Source organism: Dipodomys spectabilis, unplaced genomic scaffold, assembly GCF_019054845.1.
Source record: "Dipodomys spectabilis isolate Male_0828 unplaced genomic scaffold, ASM1905484v1 ptg000927l, whole genome shotgun sequence".
NCBI classification, from domain to species: Eukaryota; Metazoa; Chordata; class Mammalia; order Rodentia; family Heteromyidae; genus Dipodomys; species Dipodomys spectabilis.
In genome coordinates this window covers 15,001-35,000 of record NW_024871604.1, presented here as the reverse complement: position 1 = coordinate 35,000, position 20,000 = coordinate 15,001, and the positions used below count along the sequence as shown (strand labels likewise).

The 20,000-nt window shown below is 64.1% G+C and overlaps 1 protein-coding gene across 1 annotated transcript in view; it reads left to right on the top strand.

The window, feature by feature from the left end:
• Ppp2r3b (protein phosphatase 2 regulatory subunit B''beta) overlaps positions 1–5,298 on the top strand; it is a 16,608-nt gene extending 11,310 nt beyond the window's left edge. The window contains exons 9-12 of the mRNA XM_042673537.1: positions 896–985; positions 1,785–1,962; positions 4,119–4,259; positions 5,171–5,298. Coding sequence (XP_042529471.1) covers positions 896–985; positions 1,785–1,962; positions 4,119–4,259; positions 5,171–5,272 — 511 coding nt within the window. The 3' untranslated portion in view covers positions 5,273–5,298. The remainder of the gene's footprint in view (positions 1–895; positions 986–1,784; positions 1,963–4,118; positions 4,260–5,170) is intronic.
• Positions 5,299–20,000: the final 14,702 nt, after the last annotated feature.

The window sequence follows — 20,000 nt, the reverse complement described above, 5'->3', positions numbered from 1 at the left end:
CATGTCCCCGAACGTCAGCCCCGTCTCTAACCACGCCCCCGTGTTCCCTGGCCACGCCCCGCCTGCCCTAACGTCAGCCCTGTCTCTAACCACGCCCCCACACGGCTCCCGGCCACGCCCCCATGTCCCCGAACGTCAGCCCCGTCTCTAACCACGCCCCCGTGTTCCCTGCCCACGCCCCCCGCGTCCCCTAACGTCAGTCCTGTCTCTAACCACGCCCCCACACGGTCCCCGGCCACGCCCCCATGTCCCGTGACGGCGGCGCGGCCTCTAACCACGCCCCCCGCGTCTCCTAGCCACGCCCCCGCCTCCCCTAACGTCAGCCCCGCCTCTAACCACGCCCCCGTGTTCCCTGGCCACGCCCCCGCCTCCACTAACGTCAGCCGCGCCTCTAACCACGCCCCCGTGTTCCCTGGCCACGCCCCCTGCCCGCTGGCCGCGCCCCCTGCCCGCCGGCCGCGCTGCTCCTGCTCGCGGCCCCCGCCCCCGCGTCCCTGGCCACGCCCCCGCGTCCCTGGCCACGCCCCCTGCCCGCTGGCCGCGCCCCCTGCCCGCCGGCCGCGCTGCTCCTGCTCGCGGCCCCGCCCCCGCGTCCCTGGCCACGCCCCCTGCCCGCTGGCCACGCCCCCTGCGCGCTGGCCGCGCTGCTCCTGCTCGTGGGCACGCCCCCGCGTCCCTGGCCACGCCCCCTGCCCGCTGGCCGCGCTGCTCCTGCTGGTGGCCACGCCCCCTGCGCGCTGGCCACGCCCCCTGCCCGCTGGCCGCGCTGCTCCTGCTCGTGGCCCCGCCCCCTGCGCGCTGGCCACGCCCCCTGCGCGCCGGCCGCGCTGCTCCTGCTCGTGGCCCCGCCCTCCCCGGCCCCGCCCCTGACGCAGCCCCGCCCCCGACGCCGCAGGGGCCGGCGCGCGGCGCAGGGCGGGAAGCTGAGCTACGCCGACTTCGTCTGGTTCCTCATCTCCGAGGAGGACAAGCGCTCGCCCACCAGGTAGGCCGCGCCGCCCATGATGCCCCGCGCCAGACCCCCTCCCATGATCCCCCGCGCCAGACCCCCCACCCCTCCCATGATCCCCCGCGCCAGACCCCCCCATCCCTCCCATGATCCCCCGCGCCAGACCCCCCCACCCCTCCCATGATCCCCCGCGCCAGACCCCCCCACCCCTCCCATGATCCCCCGCGCCACACCCCCCCCACCCCTCCCATGATCCCCCGCGCCAGACCCCCCAGCCCTCCCATGATCCCCCGCGCCAGACCCCCCCCACCCCTCCCATGATCCCCCGCGCCAGACCCCCCCATCCCATGATCCCCCGCGCCAGACCCCCCCCACCCCTCCCATGATCCCCCGCGCCAGACCCCCCCCACCCCTCCCATGATCCCCCGCGCCACACCCCCCCATCCCTCCCATGATCCCCCGCGCTAGACCCCCCCACCCCTCCCCGTGACCCCCGATCGCCCCCGTGACCCCCGATCGCCCCCGTGACCCCGATCGCCCCCCGTGACCCCGATCGCCCCCGTGACCCCGATCGCCCCCCGTGACCCTGATCTCTCCCCGTGACCCTGATCGCCCCCGTGACCCCGATCTCTCCCCGTGACCCCGATCGCCCCCGTGACCCCGATCTCTCCCCGTGACCCCGATCGCGCCCCGTGACCCCCGATCGCCCCCCGTGACCCCCGATCGCCCCCCGTGACCCCGATCGCCCCCGTGACCCCGATCGCCCCCCGTGACCCCGATCGCCCCCGTGACCCCGATCGCCCCCGTGACCCCGATCGCCCGTGCCCCCGCGCAGCATCGAGTACTGGTTCCGCTGCATGGACCTGGACGGCGACGGCGTGCTGTCCATGTTCGAGCTGGAGTTCTTCTACGAGGAGCAGCGGCGCCGCCTGCGCGCGCTCGGCCTCGACCCGCTGCCCTTCCACGACTGCCTCTGCCAGATGCTGGACCTGGTGCGCCCCGCGCACAGCCCGGTGAGACCCGCCCCGCCGCGCCCCGGGCCGGGATGGGCCGCCCCGCCGCGCCCCGGGCCGGGATGGGCCGCCCCGCCACGCCCCCGGGCCGGGATTGGCCGCCCCGCCACGCCCCCGGGCCGGGATTGGCCGCCCCGCCACGCCCCCGGGCGCGTAGCCACGCCCACCGCTCGCTGGGATCGCCTGGACACGCCCCCGGGCCGGGATTGCTCCCCCAGCCCCGCCCCCGGGCGCGTAGCCACGCCCACCGCTCGCTGGGATCGCCTGGACACGCCCCCGGGCTGGGATTGCTCCCCCAGCCCCGCCCCCGGGCGCGTAGCCACGCCCACCGCTCGCTGGGGTCGCCTGGACACGCCCCCGGGCCGGGATTGGCCGCCCCGCCGCGCCCCCGGGCCGGGATGGGCCGCCCAGCCCCGCCCCCGGGCCGGGATTGGCCGCCCCGCCACGCCCCCGGGCGCGTAGCCACGCCCCCCGCTCGCTGGGATCGCCTGGACACGCCCCCGGGCTGGGATTGGCCGCCCAGCCACGCCCCCGGGCGCGTAGCCACGCCCACCGCTCGCTGGGATCGCCTGGATACGCCCCCGGGCCGGGATTGCTCCCGCAGCTCCGCCCCCGGGCGCGTAGCCACGCCCACCGCTCGCTGAGATCGCCTGGACACGCCCCCGGGCCGGGAGCGCTCCCCCAGCCCCGCCCCCGGGCGCGTAGCCACGCCCACCGCTCGCTGGGATCGCCTGGACACGCCCCCGGGCCGGGATTGGCCGCCCAGCCCCGCCCCCGGGCCGGGATTGGCCGCCCAGCCCCGCCCCCGGGCCGGGATCGGCCGCCCAGCCCCGCCCCCGGGCCGGGATTGGCCGCCCCGCCACGTCCCCGGGCTGGGATTGGCCGCCCCGCCCCGCCCCCGGGCGCGTAGCCACGCCCACCGCTCCCTGGGATCGCCTGGACACGCCCCCGGGCTGGGATTGCTCCCACAGCCCCGCCCCCGGGCGCGTAGCCACGCCCACCGCTCGCTGGGATCGCCTGGACACGCCTCCGGGCTGGGATTGCTCCCGCAGCCCCGCCCCCGGGCGCGTAGCCACGCCCACCGCTCGCTGGGATCGCCTGGACACGCCCCCGCGCTGTGCTGGCGAGGCCACGCCCCCTGTGGGCTGTGGGAAGGGAGGCCACGCCCACCCCCGGGCTCGCAAGGCGTGGCCACGTGCAGCCCAGGCCTGGGGTTGGGGGCGGCCACGCCCACACGGTGTGGGATTGGGTGGCCAGGCCCGCGGGTAGCCACGCCCCCGGGCTCTGCGCGTAGCCACGCCCCCGCGCCCTGTGACTGGCTGTGTAGGCCCGCGGGTAGCCACGCCCCCCGCGCCCTGTGACTGGCTGTGTAGGCCCGCGGGTAGCCACGCCCCTGCGCTCTGTGACTGGCTGTGTAGGCCCGCACTAGCCACGCCCCCGCGCCCTGTGACTGGCTGTGTAGGCCCGCGGGTAGCCACGCCCCCGGGCTCTGTGACTGGCTGTGTGGGCGTGCGGTAGCCACGCCCCAGGGCTTTGTGGCTGTGTAGGCCCGCGGGTAGCCACGCCTCCGGGCTCTGCGCGTAGCCACGCCCCCGGGCTTTGTGGCTGTGTAGGCCCGCAGTAGCCACGCCCCCGGGCCCTGCGCGTAGCCACGCCCCCGCGCCCTGTGACTGGCTGTGTAGGACCGCGGGTAGCCACGCCCCCAGGCCCTGCGCGTAGCCACGCCCCCGGGCTCTGCGCGTAGCCACGCCCCCGGGCTCTGCGCGTAGCCACGCCCCCGGGCTCTGTGGCTGTGTAGGCCCGCGGGTAGCCACGCCCCCCGCGCCCTGTGACTGGCTGTGTGGGCCTGCGGTAGCCACGCCCCCAGGCCCTGCGCGTAGCCACGCCCCCGGGCTCTGTGGCTGTGTAGGCCCGCGGGTAGCCACGCCCCCGGGCTCTGCGCGTAGCCACGCCCCCCGCGCCCTGCGCTCGCCCGCCTCCCGCGCGCTGTGATTGGCTCTCCCGCCCCTCCCGCGCGCTGTGATTGGCCTGGCCGCCCCGCGGGCCGCCCCGCCGGCCTCCCGGGGTTTCTGCGCGTCGGCCCGCCTCCCGCGCGCTGTGAGTGGCTCTCCCGCGCCGCGCGCGCGCGCTGTGATTGGCCGGGCCGCCCCGCTCAGTGCCCTTGTCCCCCCCGCGCAGGCCGCATCACGCTGCGCGACCTGAAGCGCTGCCGGCTGGCGCCCGAGTTCTTCGACACCTTCTTCAACCTGGAGAAGTACCTGCAGCGCGAGCAGCGCGAGCAGGCCTGGCTGCTGCGGGTGCGACCCCCGACCCCGTGACCCCGTGACCCCGACCCGTGACCCCGACCCCGTGACCCCGACCCAGTGACCCCGACCCCGTGACCCCGGCACCGGCCCCGTGACCCCTGACAACGCGATCCCTCGTGACCCCCCTGACCCCTGACCCCGTGACCCCCGATCCCGCGCGACCCTTGACCCCAGTGACTCGTGACCCATGACCCCAACGTGACCCCCATGACCCCCGACCCCCATGGCCCCTGACCCCGTGACCCCTGACCCCCGTGACCTCGCCGTGACCCCTGACCTCCCGTGACCCCCGATGACCCCCCGTGACCCCTGACCCACCCGTGCCCCCCCGATCCCCCGTGACCCCTGACTCCCGTCATCCCTGACCCCACCGTGAACCAAGACGCCCGTGACCCAGATCCCCCGTGACCCTTGACCCACGCGATCCCCCGTGACCCGTGACCCCGCCGTGACCCCTCACCCCACCGTTACTCCCGACCCCGCCATGACCCCTGACCCCACCGTGACCCCTGATCCCACCGTGAACCCCGTGACCCTTGACCCCGCGATCCCCCCGTGACCCCCAACCCCGCCCTGAACCCCGTCTCCACTGACCCTGCCGTGACCCCTCACCCCACCGTGACCCTTGACCCCCGGTGACCCCTGACACCACGGTGACCCTCGTGACCCCCGACCCCGCCGTGAACCCCGCGACCCCTGACCCCGCCGTGTCCCTCGTGACCCCTGACCCCGCCATGACCCCTGACCCCCGTGACCCCCGATGACCCCCCGTGACCCTTGACCCCCGTGACCCCCGACCCCGCCGTGACCCCCGACCCCGCGGTGACCCCTGACCCCGCGGTGACCCCCGACCCCCGCGGTGACCCCCGACCCCGCGGTGACCCCTGACCCCCGACCCGCAGGACGGCGAGGCCGGCCGCCCCGAGGCGTCGGACTGGGATCGGTTCGCGGCGGCCGAGTACGACGCGCTGCTGGCGGAGGACGACGCGCGGGACGCCGGGTAGGCGGCGCGGAGGTCACGACCCCGACGTCCCCCCCCCCCCCCCCCCCCCCGCGCGCGTGAACCCCGATAAACGCGTACGTATGCGCACGGCCGCCGCGCACTTCCGGTCCGCAGGCCCCGCCCCCCGCGCCGCACGGGCCCATGGGAGGCCTGGGTGCAGCGGGAGGCCCCGCCCACCGAGGCCCCGCCCCTTAGATCAGCGTCAGGCCCCCGGGACCAATGAGAATCGGCCACTAGACCCAAGCCCCGCCCACTGTGAGCACCCTGGCCAATGAGCGGCCTGCGCTGATGCTGAGGCCCCCGCCCCCAGCGCGCGCCCACGTGACGGGGCCGGGTTCCGGCCCCTGCAGCTGCCTCGGCGGCCAATGGGAAGCCTCGCCCCGCCCCCTGGCTCCCCCAGGCCCCGCCCACAGCCGCTGCCCCAGCCCTGAGTGACAGCAGCCAATGGGAAGCGTCGCCCCGCCCCCTAGGCCCCGCCCACAGCAGCTGCGGGCTGAATTCCCCAGCCCTGAGTGACAGCAGCCAATGGGAAACGTCGTTTAGCTCCCAGGCCCCGCCCACAGCAGGTGCGTGCCTCACGCCCCCACCCCTCGAGAGCACGGCCAATCAGAAGCCTCGCCCCGCCCCCTGGCTCCCCCAGGCCCCGCCCACAACGGCTGCGGGCCGAATTCCCCAGCCCTGAGTGACAGCAGCCAATGGGAAGCCCCGCCCCGCCCCCTGGCTCCCCCAGGCCCCGCCCACCACGCCTGAGAGTCGAATTCCCCAGCCCTGAGTGACAGCAGCCAATGGGAAGCCTCGCCCCGCCCCCTGGCTCCCCCAGGCCCCGCCCACCACGCCTGCGGGCCGAATTCCCCAGCCCTGAGTGACAGCGGCCAATGGGAAGCGTCGTTCAGGCCCCCAGGCCCCGCCCACAGCAGCTGCGTGCCTCACGCCCCCCACCCCTCGAGAGAACGGCCAATCAGAAGCCTTGCCCCGCCCCCTGCCTCCCCCAGGCCCCGCCCACAGCCGCTGCCCCAGCCCTGAGTGACAGCAGCCAATGGGAAGCCCCGCCCCGCCCCCTAGGCCCCGCCCACAACAGCTGCGAGCCGAATTCCCCAGCCCTGAGTGACAGCGGCCAATGGGAAGCGTCGTTCAGCCCCCTGCCTCCCCCAGGCCCCGCCCACAGCCGCTGCCCCAGCCCTGAGTGACAGCGGCCAATGGGAAGCGTCGTTCAGCTCCCAGGCCCCGCCCACAGCAGCTGCGAGCCTCACGCCCCCACCCCACGGGACGGCGGCCAATCAGAAGCCTCGCCCCGCCCCCTGGCGCTCCAGCCGCAGCCCCGCCCCCTGACGTCACCCGACGGGAGCCGCCCGGCCGCGGCCTGAGGCGCGCGCGTGCGCAGTCGGCGCGTGGGCCCTGCGAGCCGCCGCCCGTCCCGCCGCGCGCAGCCGCGGGCCCAGGACTTCGGACTTCCGGCAGGGCGGGACTTCCGGAACGGGGTCTCCCCGAGGCCGCCTGCGACGCTGCGGAAGTCAGGGCCCGCCTGATTGGAGGAGCGGAAGCGGTGGGCGGGGACGCGCCCTCAGGGGAGGCGCTGATTGGGTGGGCGGGGATTCGGCCTGCCAGGAGGAGCGGATTGGGTGAGAGCTCTGCGTCCCGTGCGTCTCCTGCGTCCCCTGCGTCCCATGCGTCCCGTTCGGATATTATGGGATGGGGATATTATGGGATGGGATGGGGTTATTATGGGATATGGTAGGGATGGGTTGGGGATATTATGGGATGGAGATATTATGGGATGGGATGAGGATATTATGGGATGGGGATATTATGGGATGGGCCCATTATGGGATGGGATGGGAATATTATGGGATGGGAGGGGGATATTATGGGATGGGATGGGAGGGGGATATTATGGGATGGGCCCATTATGGGATGGGATGGGAATATTATGGGATGGAATGGGAATATTATGGGATGGGATGGGAGGGTGATATTATGGGATGGGATTGGATGGGGATATTATGGGATGGGGATATTATGGCATGGGAGGGTGGATATTATGCGATGGGGATATTATGGGATGGGTCCATTATGGGATGGGATGGGGATATTATGGGATGGGACGGGAGGGGGATATTATGGGATGGGAGGGTGGATATTATTGGATGGGATGGGGATATTATGGGATGGAGATATTATGGGATGGGAGGGGGATATTATGGGATGGGAGGGTGGATATTATGGGATGGGATGGGGATATTATGGGATATAGTAGGGATGGGTTGGGGATACTATGGGATGGGATGTGTATATTATGGGATAGGTACATGATGGGATGGGGTGGGGATATTATGGGATGGGATGGGAGGGGAGGGGAATATTATGGGATGGGGATATTATGGGATGGGGATATTATGGGATGGGATGCGATGGAGATATTATGGGATGTGATGGGGATATTATGGGATGCGATAGGGATGGGTTCGGGATATTATGGGATGGAAGATGATGGGATGGGGAAATTATGGGATGGGAGCGCGGGGAGGACGTCCCATCCCATAATATCCTCCTCCCCTCCCATCCCATAATATCCCCATCCCATAATATCCCCATCCGACAATGTACCCATCCCATAATATCCCCATCCCATAATAGCGCCATCTCATCCTGTAATATCCTTATCCCATCCCATAATATCCCCCTCCCCTCCCAGCCTATAATATCTCCATAGCATCCCATAATATCCCCATCCCAGCTCCTCCCAGCCCATAATATCTCCATCCCATCCCCATCCCATCCCATAATATTCCCAGCCCATTTCCTCCCATCCCATAATATCCCCATCCCATTCCATAATATTCCATCCCATCCCATATTCTCCCCTCCCAGCCCATAATATCCCCATCCCATCCCATAATATCCCCATCCTATCCCATCTCATAATAGCCCCATCCCATCCCATCCCATAATATCCCCATCCCATAATATCCCCCTCCCATCCACTCCCATCCCATAATATCCCCTCCGCTCCCATCCCATCCCATAATATCCCCATCCCATCCCATAATATCCCCATCCTATCCCATCTCATAATATCCCCATCCCATCCCATAATATCCCCATCCCATAATATCCCCATCCCATTATATCCCCATCCCATAATATCCGCATCCCCTCCCTTCCCATCCCATAATATCCCCCTCCCCTCCCCTCCCATCCTATAATATTCCATCCCATCGCATATTATCCCATAATATTCTGTACCATCCCATATTATCCCCTTCTCTCCCCTCCCAGCCCATAATATCCCCAGCCCATTATATCCCCATCCCATAATATGCTCAATCCCCTCCCCTCCCATCCCATAATACCCTATCCCATCCCACAATCTTCCATCACATCCCATATTATCCCCTCCTCTCCCTCCCAGCCCATAATGTTCCCATCCCATCCCCATCCCATAATATCCCTATCCCATCCCCATCCCACCCCATAATATCCCCATCCCATCCCATAATATCCCCATCCCAGCTCATAATATCCCCATCCTATCCCCATCCCATCCCATAATATCCCCATCCCAGCCCATAATATCCCCATCCCATCCCATAATATCCCCATCCCATCCCATAATATCCCCATCCTATCCCATCTCATAATAGCCCTATCCCATCCCATCCCATAATATCCCCATCCCATAATATCCCCCTCCCATCCACTCCCATCCCATAATATCCCCTCCGCTCCCATCCCATCCCATAATATCCCCATCCCATCCCATAATATCCCCATCCTATCCCATCTCATAATATCACCATCCCATCCCATAATATCCCCATCCCATAATATCCCCATCCCATCCCATTATATCCCCATCCCATAATATCCCCCTCCCCTCCCATCCTATAATATTCCATCCCATCGCATATTATCCCATAATATTCTGTACCATCCCATATTATCCCCTCCTCTCCCTCCCAGCCCATAATGTTCCCATCCCATCCCCATCCCATAATATCCCTATCCCATCCCCATCCCAGCCCATAATATCCCCATCCCATCCCATAATATCCCCATCCCAGCTCATAATATCCCCATCCCATCCCCATCCCATCCCATAATATCCCCATCCCAGCCCATAATATCCCCATCCCATCCCCATCCCATCCCATAATATCCCCATCCCATCCCATAATCTTCCATCCCATCCCATATTATCCCCTCTTCTCCCTTCCTATCCCATAATATCCCCATCCCATAATATGCCCAATCCCCTCCCATCCCATCCCATAATACCCTATCCCATCCCATAATCTTCCATCCCATCCCATATTATCCCCTCCTCTCCCTCCCAGCCCATAATGTTCCCATCCCATCCCCATCCCATAATATCCCTATCCCATCCCCATCCCACCCCATAATATCCCCATCCCATCCCATAATATCCCCATCCCAGCTCATAATATCCCCATCCTATCCCCATCCCATCCCATAATATCCCCATCCCATCCCATAATATCCCCATCCCATCCCATAATATCCCCATCTCAGCTCATAATATCCCCATCCTATCCCCATCCCATCCCATAATATCCCCATCCCATAATATGCCCAATCCCCTCCCATCCCATCCCATAATACCCTATCCCATCCCATAATCTTCCATCCCATCCCATATTATCCCCTCTTCTCCCTTCCCATCCCATAATATCCCCATCCCATAATATGCCCAATCCCCTCCCATCCCATCCCATAATACCCTATCCCATCCCATAATCTTCCATCCCATCCCATATTATCCCCTCCTCTCCCTCCCAGCCCATAATGTTCCCATCCCATCCCCATCCCATAATATCCCTATCCCATCCCCATCCCACCCCATAATATCCCCATCCCATCCCATAATATCCCCATCCCAGCTCATAATATCCCCATCCTATCCCCATCCCATCCCATAATATCCCCATCCCAGCCCATAATATCCCCATCCCATCCCATAATATCCCCATCTCAGCTCATAATATCCCCATCCTATCCCCATCCCATCCCATAATATCCCCATCCCATAATATGCCCAATCCCCTCCCATCCCATCCCATAATACCCTATCCCATCCCATAATCTTCCATCACATCCCATATTATCCCCTCTTCTCCCTTCCCATCCCATAATATCCCCATCCCATAATATGCCCAATCCCCTCCCATCCCATCCCATAATACCCTATCCCATCCCATAATCTTCCATCCCATCCCATATTATCCCCTCCTCTCCCTCCCAGCCCATAATGTTCCCATCCCATCCCCATCCCATAATATCCCTATCCCATCCCCATCCCACCCCATAATATCCCCATCCCATCCCATAATATCCCCATCCCAGCTCATAATATCCCCATCCTATCCCCATCCCATCCCATAATATCCCCATCCCATCCCATAATATCCCCATCCCATCCCATAATATCCCCATCTCAGCTCATAATATCCCCATCCTATCCCCATCCCATCCCATAATATCCCCATCCCATAATATGCCCAATCCCCTCCCATCCCATCCCATAATACCCTATCCCATCCCATAATCTTCCATCCCATCCCATATTATCCCCTCCTCTCCCTCCCAGCCCATAATGTTCCCATCCCATCCCCATCCCATAATATCCCTATCCCATCCCCATCCCACCCCATAATATCCCCATCCCATCCCATAATATCCCCATCCCAGCTCATAATATCCCCATCCTATCCCCATCCCATCCCATAATATCCCCATCCCATCCCATAATATCCCCATCCCATCCCATAATATCCCCATCTCAGCTCATAATATCCCCATCCTATCCCCATCCCATCCCATAATATCCCCATCCCATAATATGCCCAATCCCCTCCCATCCCATCCCATAATACCCTATCCCATCCCATAATCTTCCATCCCATCCCATATTATCCCCTCCTCTCCCTCCCAGCCCATAATGTTCCCATCCCATCCCCATCCCATAATATCCCTATCCCATCCCCATCCCACCCCATAATATCCCCATCCCATCCCATAATATCCCCATCCCAGCTCATAATATCCCCATCCTATCCCCATCCCATCCCATAATATCCCCATCCCATCCCATAATATCCCCATCCCATCCCATAATATCCCCATCTCAGCTCATAATATCCCCATCCTATCCCCATCCCATCCCATAATATCCCCATCCCATAATATGCCCAATCCCCTCCCATCCCATCCCATAATACCCTATCCCATCCCATAATCTTCCATCACATCCCATATTATCCCCTCTTCTCCCTTCCCATCCCATAATATCCCCATCCCATAATATGCCCAATCCCCTCCCATCCCATCCCATAATACCCTATCCCATCCCATAATCTTCCATCCCATCCCATATTATCCCCTCTTCTCCCTTCCCATCCCATAATATCCCCATCCCATAATATGCCCAATCCCCTCCCATCCCATCCCATAATACCCTATCCCATCCCATAATCTTCCATCCCATCCCATATTATCCCCTCCTCTCCCTCCCAGCCCATAATGTTCCCATCCCATCCCCATCCCATAATATCCCTATCCCATCCCCATCCCACCCCATAATATCCCCATCCCATCCCATAATATCCCCATCCCAGCTCATAATATCCCCATCCCATCCCCATCCCATCCCATAATATCCCCATCCCAGCCCATAATATCCCCATCCCATCCCCATCCCATCCCATAATATCCCCATCCCATCCCATAATCTTCCATCCCATCCCATATTATCCCCTCTTCTCCCTTCCCATCCCATAATATCCCCATCCCATAATATGCTCAATCCCCTCCCATCCCATCCCATAATACCCTATCCCATCCCATAATCTTCCATCCCATCCCATATTATCCCCTCCTCTCCCTCCCAGCCCATAATATTTCCATCCCATCCCCATCCCATAATATCCCCATCCCATCCCCATCCCACCCCATAATATCCCCATCCCATCCCATAATATCCCCATCCCAGCCCATAATATCCCCATCCCATCCCCATCCCATCCCATAATATCCCCATCCCAGCCCATAATATCCCCATCCCAGCCCATAATATCCCCATCCCATCCCCATCCCATCCCATAATATCCCCATCCCAGCCCATAATATCCCCATCCCAGCCCATAATATCCCCATCCCATCCCCATCCCATCCCATAATATCCCCATCCCATCCCATAATATCCCCATCCCATCCCCTTCCCATCCCATAATAGTTTCATTCCATCCCCACCCCATAATATCCCCATCCCATCCCCATCCCAGCCCATAATATCCCCATCCCATCCCATAATATCCCCATCCCAGCCCATAATATCCCCAGCCCATAATATCCCCATCCCATAATATCCCCCTCCCCTCCCAGCCCATCCCATAATAGCCCCTCCCATCCCATATTCACTGGTCACCTGACCAGACTGACGGGGAGGGGGGGGGAGGAGGAGGACTTCCTCATACCCGGGGGGACTCAGCACCCAGCACCTCCAGCCCCGGGGGGACTCAGCGCCCAGCACCTCCAGCCCCGGGGGGACTCAGCACCCAGCACCTCCAGCCCCGGGGGGACTCAGCGCCCAGCACCTCCAGCCCCGGGGGGGACTCAGCGCCCAGCACCTCCAGCCCCGGGGGGACTCAGCGCCCAGCACCTCCAGCCCCGGGGGGACTCAGCGCCCAGCACCTCCAGCCCCAGGGGGGACTCAGCGCCCAGCACCTCCAGCCCCGGGGGGACTCAGCACCCATCACCTCCAGCCCCAGGGGGGACTCAGCACCCAGCACCTCCAGCCCCAGGGGGACTCAGCGCCCAGCACCTCCAGCCCCAGGGGGGACTCAGCGCCCATCACTTCCAGGCCCAGGGGGGACTCAGCGCCCAGCACCTCCAGCCCCGGGGGGACTCAGCGCCCAGCACCTCCAGCCCCAGGGGGGACTCAGCGCCCAGCACCTCCAGCCCCAGGGGGGACTCAGCACCCAGCACCTCCAGCCCCAGGGGGGACTCAGCACCCAGCACCCCGGGGCCAGGGGGACTCAGCGCCCAGCACCTCCAGCCCCAGGGGGGACTCAGCGCCCAGCACCTCCAGCCCCGGGGGGGACTCAGCACTCAGCACCTCCAGTCCCGGGGGTACTCAGTGCCCAGCACCTCCAGCCCCGGGGGGGACTCAGCGCCCAGCACCTCCAGCCCCGGGGGGACTCAGCACCCATCACCTCCAGCCCCAGGGGGGACTCAGCGCCCAGCACCTCCAGCCCCAGGGGGGACTCAGCGCCCAGCACCTCCAGCCCCAGGGGGGACTCAGCACCCAGCACCCCGGGGCCAGGGGGACTCAGCGCCCAGCACCTCCAGCCCCAGGGGGGACTCAGCACCCATCACCTCCAGCCCCAGGGGGGACTCAGCGCCCAGCACCTCCAGCCCCAGGGGGGACTCAGCACCCAGCACCTCCAGCCCCAGGGGGACTCAGCGCCCATCACTTCCAGGCCCAGGACACTCAGCACCTCCAGCCCCAGGGGGACTCAGCGCCCAGCACCTCCAGCCCCAGGGGGGACTCAGCGCCCAGCACCTCCAGCCCCAGGGGGGACTCAGCGCCCAGCACCTCCAGCCCCAGGGGGGACTCAGCACCCAGCACCTCCAGCCCCAGGGGGGACTCAGCGCCCAGCACCTCCAGCCCCAGGGGGACTCAGCGCCCATCACTTCCAGGCCCAGGACACTCAGCACCTCCAGCCCCAGGGGGACTCAGCCCCAGCACCTCCAGCCCCAGGGGGACTCAGCGCCCAGCACCTCCAGCCCCAGGGGGACTCAGCACCCAGCACCTCCAGGCCCAGGGGGACTCAGCGCCCAGCACCTCCAGCCCCGGGGGGACTCAGCGCCCAGCACCTCCAGCCCCGGGGGGGACTCAGCGCCCAGCACCTCCAGCCCCGGGGGGGACTCAGCGCCCAGCACCTCCAGCCCCAGGGGGGACTCAGCACCCAGCACCTCCAGCCCCAGGGGGGACTCAGCGCCCAGCACCTCCAGCCCCAGGGGGACTCAGCGCCCATCACTTCCAGGCCCAGGACACTCAGCACCTCCAGCCCCAGGGGGACTCAGCCCCAGCACCTCCAGCCCCAGGGGGACTCAGCGCCCAGCACCTCCAGCCCCAGGGGGACTCAGCACCCAGCACCTCCAGGCCCAGGGGGACTCAGCGCCCAGCACCTCCAGCCCCGGGGGGACTCAGCGCCCAGCACCTCCAGCCCCGGGGGGGACTCAGCGCCCAGCACCTCCAGGCCCGGGGGTACTCAGCGCCCAGCACCTCCAGGCCCGGGGGGACTCAGCGCCCAGCACCCCGGGGCCAGGCTGGGAGCCAACAGTGCTGTGCATGTGACCAGGGCCTGGGCCAAGGCCCTGGAAGAGGAACAAGAATGAAACCCAGACTCTGAACCCTGACCCGTGACCCCAGAGACCCCTGACCCTGACTCCAGATACCCCTGACCCCTGACCCTGACCCGAGACCCCTGACCCCAGACACCCCTGACCGCAGACACCCCTGATGAACCCAGACACCCCTGACCCCTGACCCTGACCCCAGACACCCCTGACCCCAGACACCTCTGACTCCTGACCGTGACCCATGACCCTGACCCCGACCCATGACCCTGACCCCAGACACCCTGACCTCCAGGCCCAGGAGACCCTGACCCCAGGTCTAGGAGACGCTGACCCCAGGTCTAGGAGGTCATGACCCCAGGTCTAGGAGACCCTGACCCCCAGGTCTAGGAGACCCTGACCCCAGGTCTAGGAGACCCTGACCCCCAGGTCTAGGAGACCCTGACCTCCAGGACTAGGAGACTTTGACCTCCAGGTCTAGGAGACTTTGATCTCCAGGTCTAGGAGACCCTGACCCCCAGGTCTAGGAGACCCTGACCCCCAGGACTAGGAGACCCTGACCTCCAGGTCTAGGAGACTTTGACCTCGAGGTCTAGGAGACCCTGACCTCTAGGATTTGGAGCCCCTGTCGCCATGTCTAGGAGCCCATGACCCCAAGATCAAGATCATGTTCCCCAGGTTTAGGACAACCTGTCCCCCAGAATTAGAATATCCTGACCCCTGGCCTAGCTGACCCTGACCCTCATGTCTAGCCAACCCTGACCCCCAGATCTAGCCGACCCTGACCCCCAGATCTAGGAGACTCTGACCTCAGGACTAGGAGACCCTGATCTCCAGGTTTAGGTGACCCTGAACTCCAGGACTAGGAGACTGTGACCTCCAGGACTAGGAGACCCTGACCCCAGGTCTAGGTGACCCTGACCCCAGGTCTAGAACAACATGACCTCCAGGTCTAGGAGACTCTGAACCCCAGGTTTAGGAGGTCCTAACCCCAGGTCTAGGAGACCCTGACCCCCAGGTCTAGGAGGTCATGTCCCCCAGGTCAAGGATGACCCTGACCCCCAGTTCTAGGAGACCCTGACCACAGAACAAAGAGACCCTGATCCCACACCCAGGAGACCCTGACCCCAGGCCTAGGGGAACCTGACCCCCAGATCTAGGAGACCCTGACCCCAGGTCTAGGAGACCCTGACCCTCAGATCTAGTTGACCCTGACCCCCAGGTCTAGGAGACCCTGACCCCAAGGACTAGGAGACCCTGACCCCCAGGTCTAGGAGACCCTGACCCCAGATCTAGGAGATACTGACCCCCAGGTCTAGGAGACCCTGACCCCCATATCTAGCTGACCCTGACCTCCAGGTCTAAGAGGTCCTGACCTCCAGGTCTAGGAGACCCTGACCCCAGCTTTAGGTGACACTGACCCCAGGTCTAGCAGACCCTGACCCTACTTCTAGGAGGTCCTGACCCCCAAGGGTAGGAAACCCTGATCTCCATGTCTAGCCGACCCTGACCCCCGTTCGAGTAGACCCAGACCCCCAGGTCCATGAGATTTTGACCCCAGGTCTAGGAGACCCTGACCCCAGAACAAAGAGACCCTGACCCCACACCCAGGAGACCGTGACCCCAGGCCTAGGGTCCCTGACCTCCAGGATTAGAGACCCTGACCCCAGGACTGGAACATCTTGAGTGAAGATCAAGGAAACCCTGACCCCTAGGTCTATGACACCCTGACCCCAGGACTAGGAGACCTTGACCTCCAGGTCTACGAGACCCTGACCTCCAGGACTAGGAGACCCTGACCCCTAGGTCTAGCTGACGCTGACCCCCAGGTCTAGAAAACTTTGACCTCCAGGACTAGGAGACCTTGACCTCCAGGATTAGGAGACCTTGACCCCCAGGTCTAGCTGACCCTGACCCCCAGGTCTAGCTGACCCTGACCCCCAGGTCTAGGAGACCCTGACCCCCAGGTCTAGGAGACCCTGACCCCCAGATCTAGGAGACCCTGACCCCAGGTCTAGGAGACCCTGACCCCAGGTCTAGGAAACCCTGACCCCCAGGTCTAGGAGGTCATGACCTCCAGGTCTAGGACACCCTGACCCCCAGGTCTAGGAGACCCTGACCCCCAGATCTAGGAGACCCTGACCCCAGGTCTAGGAAACCCTGACCCCCAGGTCTAGGAGGTCATGACCTCCAGGTCTAGGACACCCTGACCCCCAGGTCTAGGAGACCCTGACCCCCAGGTCTAGGAGACCCTGACCCCCAGGTCGAGGAGGTCATGACCTCCAGGTCTAGGACACCCTGACCCCCAGGTCTAGGAGACCTTGACCCCCAGGTCTAGGAGACCTTGACCCCAGGTCTAGGAGACCCTGACCCCCAGGTCTAGGAGACCTTGACCCCCAGGTCTAGGAGACCTTGACCCCAGGTCTAGGAGACCCTGACCCCAGGTCTAGGATACCATGACCTCCAGGTCTAGGAGACCCTGACCCCCAGGTCTAGGAGATGCTGACCCCCAGGTCTAGGAGGCCCTGACCTCCAGGTCTAGCTGACCCTGACCCCCAGGTCTAGCTGACCCTGACCCCCAGGTCTAGGAGACCCTGACCCCAGGTCTAGCTGACCTTGACCCCCAGGTCTAGGAAACCCTGACCTCCAGGACTAGGAGACCCTGACCTCCAGGTCTAGGAGACTTTGACCTCGAGGTCTAGGAGACCCTGACCTCTAGGATTTGGAGACCCTGACCCCCAGGACTAGGAGACCCTGACCTCCAGGCCTAGGAGACCCTGACCCCAGGTCTAGGTGACCCTGACCCCAGGTCTAGGTGACCCTGACCCCAGGTCTAGGACAACATGACCTCCAGGTCTAGGAGACTCTGAACCCCAGGTTTAGGAGGTCCTAACCCCAGGTCTAGGAGACCCTGACCCCCAGGTCTAGGAGGTCATGTCCCCCAGGTCAAGGATGACCCTGACCCCCAGTTCTAGGAGACCCTGACCACAGAACAAAGAGACCCTGATCCCACACCCAGGAGACCCTGACCCCAGGCCTAGGGGAACCTGACCCCCAGATCTAGGAGACCCTGACCCCAGGTCTAGGAGACCCTGACCCTCAGATCTAGTTGACCCTGACCCCCAGGTCTAGGAGACCCTGACCCCAAGGACTAGGAGACCCTGACCCCCAGGTCTAGGAGACCCTGACCCCAGATCTAGGAGATACTGACCCCCAGGTCTAGGAGACCCTGACCCCCATATCTAGCTGACCCTGACCTCCAGGTCTAAGAGGTCCTGACCTCCAGGTCTAGGAGACCCTGACCCCAGCTTTAGGTGACACTGACCCCAGGTCTAGCAGACCCTGACCCTACTTCTAGGAGGTCCTGACCCCCAAGGGTAGGAAACCCTGATCTCCATGTCTAGCCGACCCTGACCCCCGTTCGAGTAGACCCAGACCCCCAGGTCCATGAGATTTTGACCCCAGGTCTAGGAGACCCTGACCCCAGAACAAAGACACCCTGACCCCACACCCAGGAGACCGTGACCCCAGGCCTAGGGTCCCTGACCTCCAGGATTAGAGACCCTGACCCCAGGACTGGAATATCTTGAGTGAAGATCAAGGAAATCCTGACCCCTAGGTCTATGACACCCTGACCCCAGGACTAGGAGACCTTGACCTCCAGATCTACGAGACCCTGACCTCCAGGACTAGGAGACCCTGACCCCTAGGTCTAGCTGACGCTGACTCCCAGGTCTAGAAAACTTTGACCTCCAGGACTAGGAGACCTTGACCTCCAGGATTAGGAGACCTTGACCCCCAGGTCTAGCTGACCCTGACCCCGAGGTCAAGCTGACCCTGACCCCCAGGTCTAGGAGACCCTGACCCCCAGGTCTAGGAGACCCTGACCCCCAGATCTAGGAGACCCTGACCCCAGGTCTAGGAAACCCTGACCCCCAGGTCTAGGAGGTCATGACCTCCAGGTCTAGGACACCCTGACCCCCAGGTCTAGGAGACCCGGACCCCCAGGTCTAGGAGACCCTGACCCCCAGATCTAGGAGACCCTGACCCCAGGTCTAGGAGACCCTGACCCCCAGGTCTAGGCGATCCTGACCCCAGGTCTAGGAGACCCTGACCCCCAGGATTAGGAGACCCTGACCCCAGGCCTAGGAGACCCTGACCCCCAGGTCTAGGAGACCCTGACCCCCAGGTCTAGGAGACCCTGACTCCCAGGTATAGGAGACCCTGACCCCAGGTCTAGGAGACCCTGACCCCAGGCCTAGGAGACCCTGACCTCCAGGTCTAGGAGACCCTGAACCCAGTTCTAGGAGGTCCTTACCCCCAAGTCTAGGAGACGCTGACCCCAGGTCTAGGAGGTCATGACCCCAGGTCTAGGAGACCCTGACCCCCAGGTCTAGGAGACCCTGACCCCCAGGTCTAGGAGACCCTGACTCCCAGGTATAGGAGACCCTGACCCCAGGTCTAGCTGACCCTGACCCCAGGACTAGGAGACCCTGACCCAGGACTAGGTGACCCTGACCCCAGGTCTAGGAGACCCTGACCTCCAGGACTAGGAGGTCCTGACCCCAGGTCTCAGAGACCCTGACCCCAGGACTAGAGATCCTGACCCCCAGGTCTAGGAGACCCTGACCCCCAGGTCGAGGAGGTCATGACCTCCAGGTCTAGGACACCCTGACCCCCAGGTCTAGGAGACATTGACCCCCAGGTCTAGGAGACCTTGACCCCAGGTCTTGGAGACCCTGACCCCCAGGTCTAGGAGACCTTGACCCCAGGTCTAGGAGACCCTGACCCCCAGGTCTAGGAGACCTTGACCCCCAGGTCTAGGAGACCTTGACCCCAGGTCTAGGAGACCCCGACCCCAGGTCTAGGAGACCCTGACCCCAGATCTAGGATACCATGACCTCCAGGTCTCGGAGACCCTGACCCCCAGGTCTAGGAGATGCTGACCCCCAGGTCTAGGAGGCCCTGACCTGCAGGTCTAGCTGACCCTGACCCCAGGTCTAGCTGACCCTGAGCCCCAGATCTAGGAGACCCTGACCCCAGGTCTAGCTGACCTTGACCCCCAGGTCTAGGAAACCCTGACCTCCAGGACTAGGAGACTTTGACCTCCAGGTCTAGGAGACTTTGATCTCCAGGTCTAGGAGACCCTGACCCCCAGGACTAGGAGACCCTGACCTCCAGGTCAAGGAGACTTTGACCTCGAGGTCTAGGAGACCCTGACCTCTAGGATTTGGAGACCCTGACCTCCAGGCCTAGGAGACTTTGACCTCAAGGTCTAGGAGACCCCTGACCTCTAGGATTTGGAGACCCTGACCTCTAGGATTTGGAGACCCTGTCGCCATGTCTAGGAG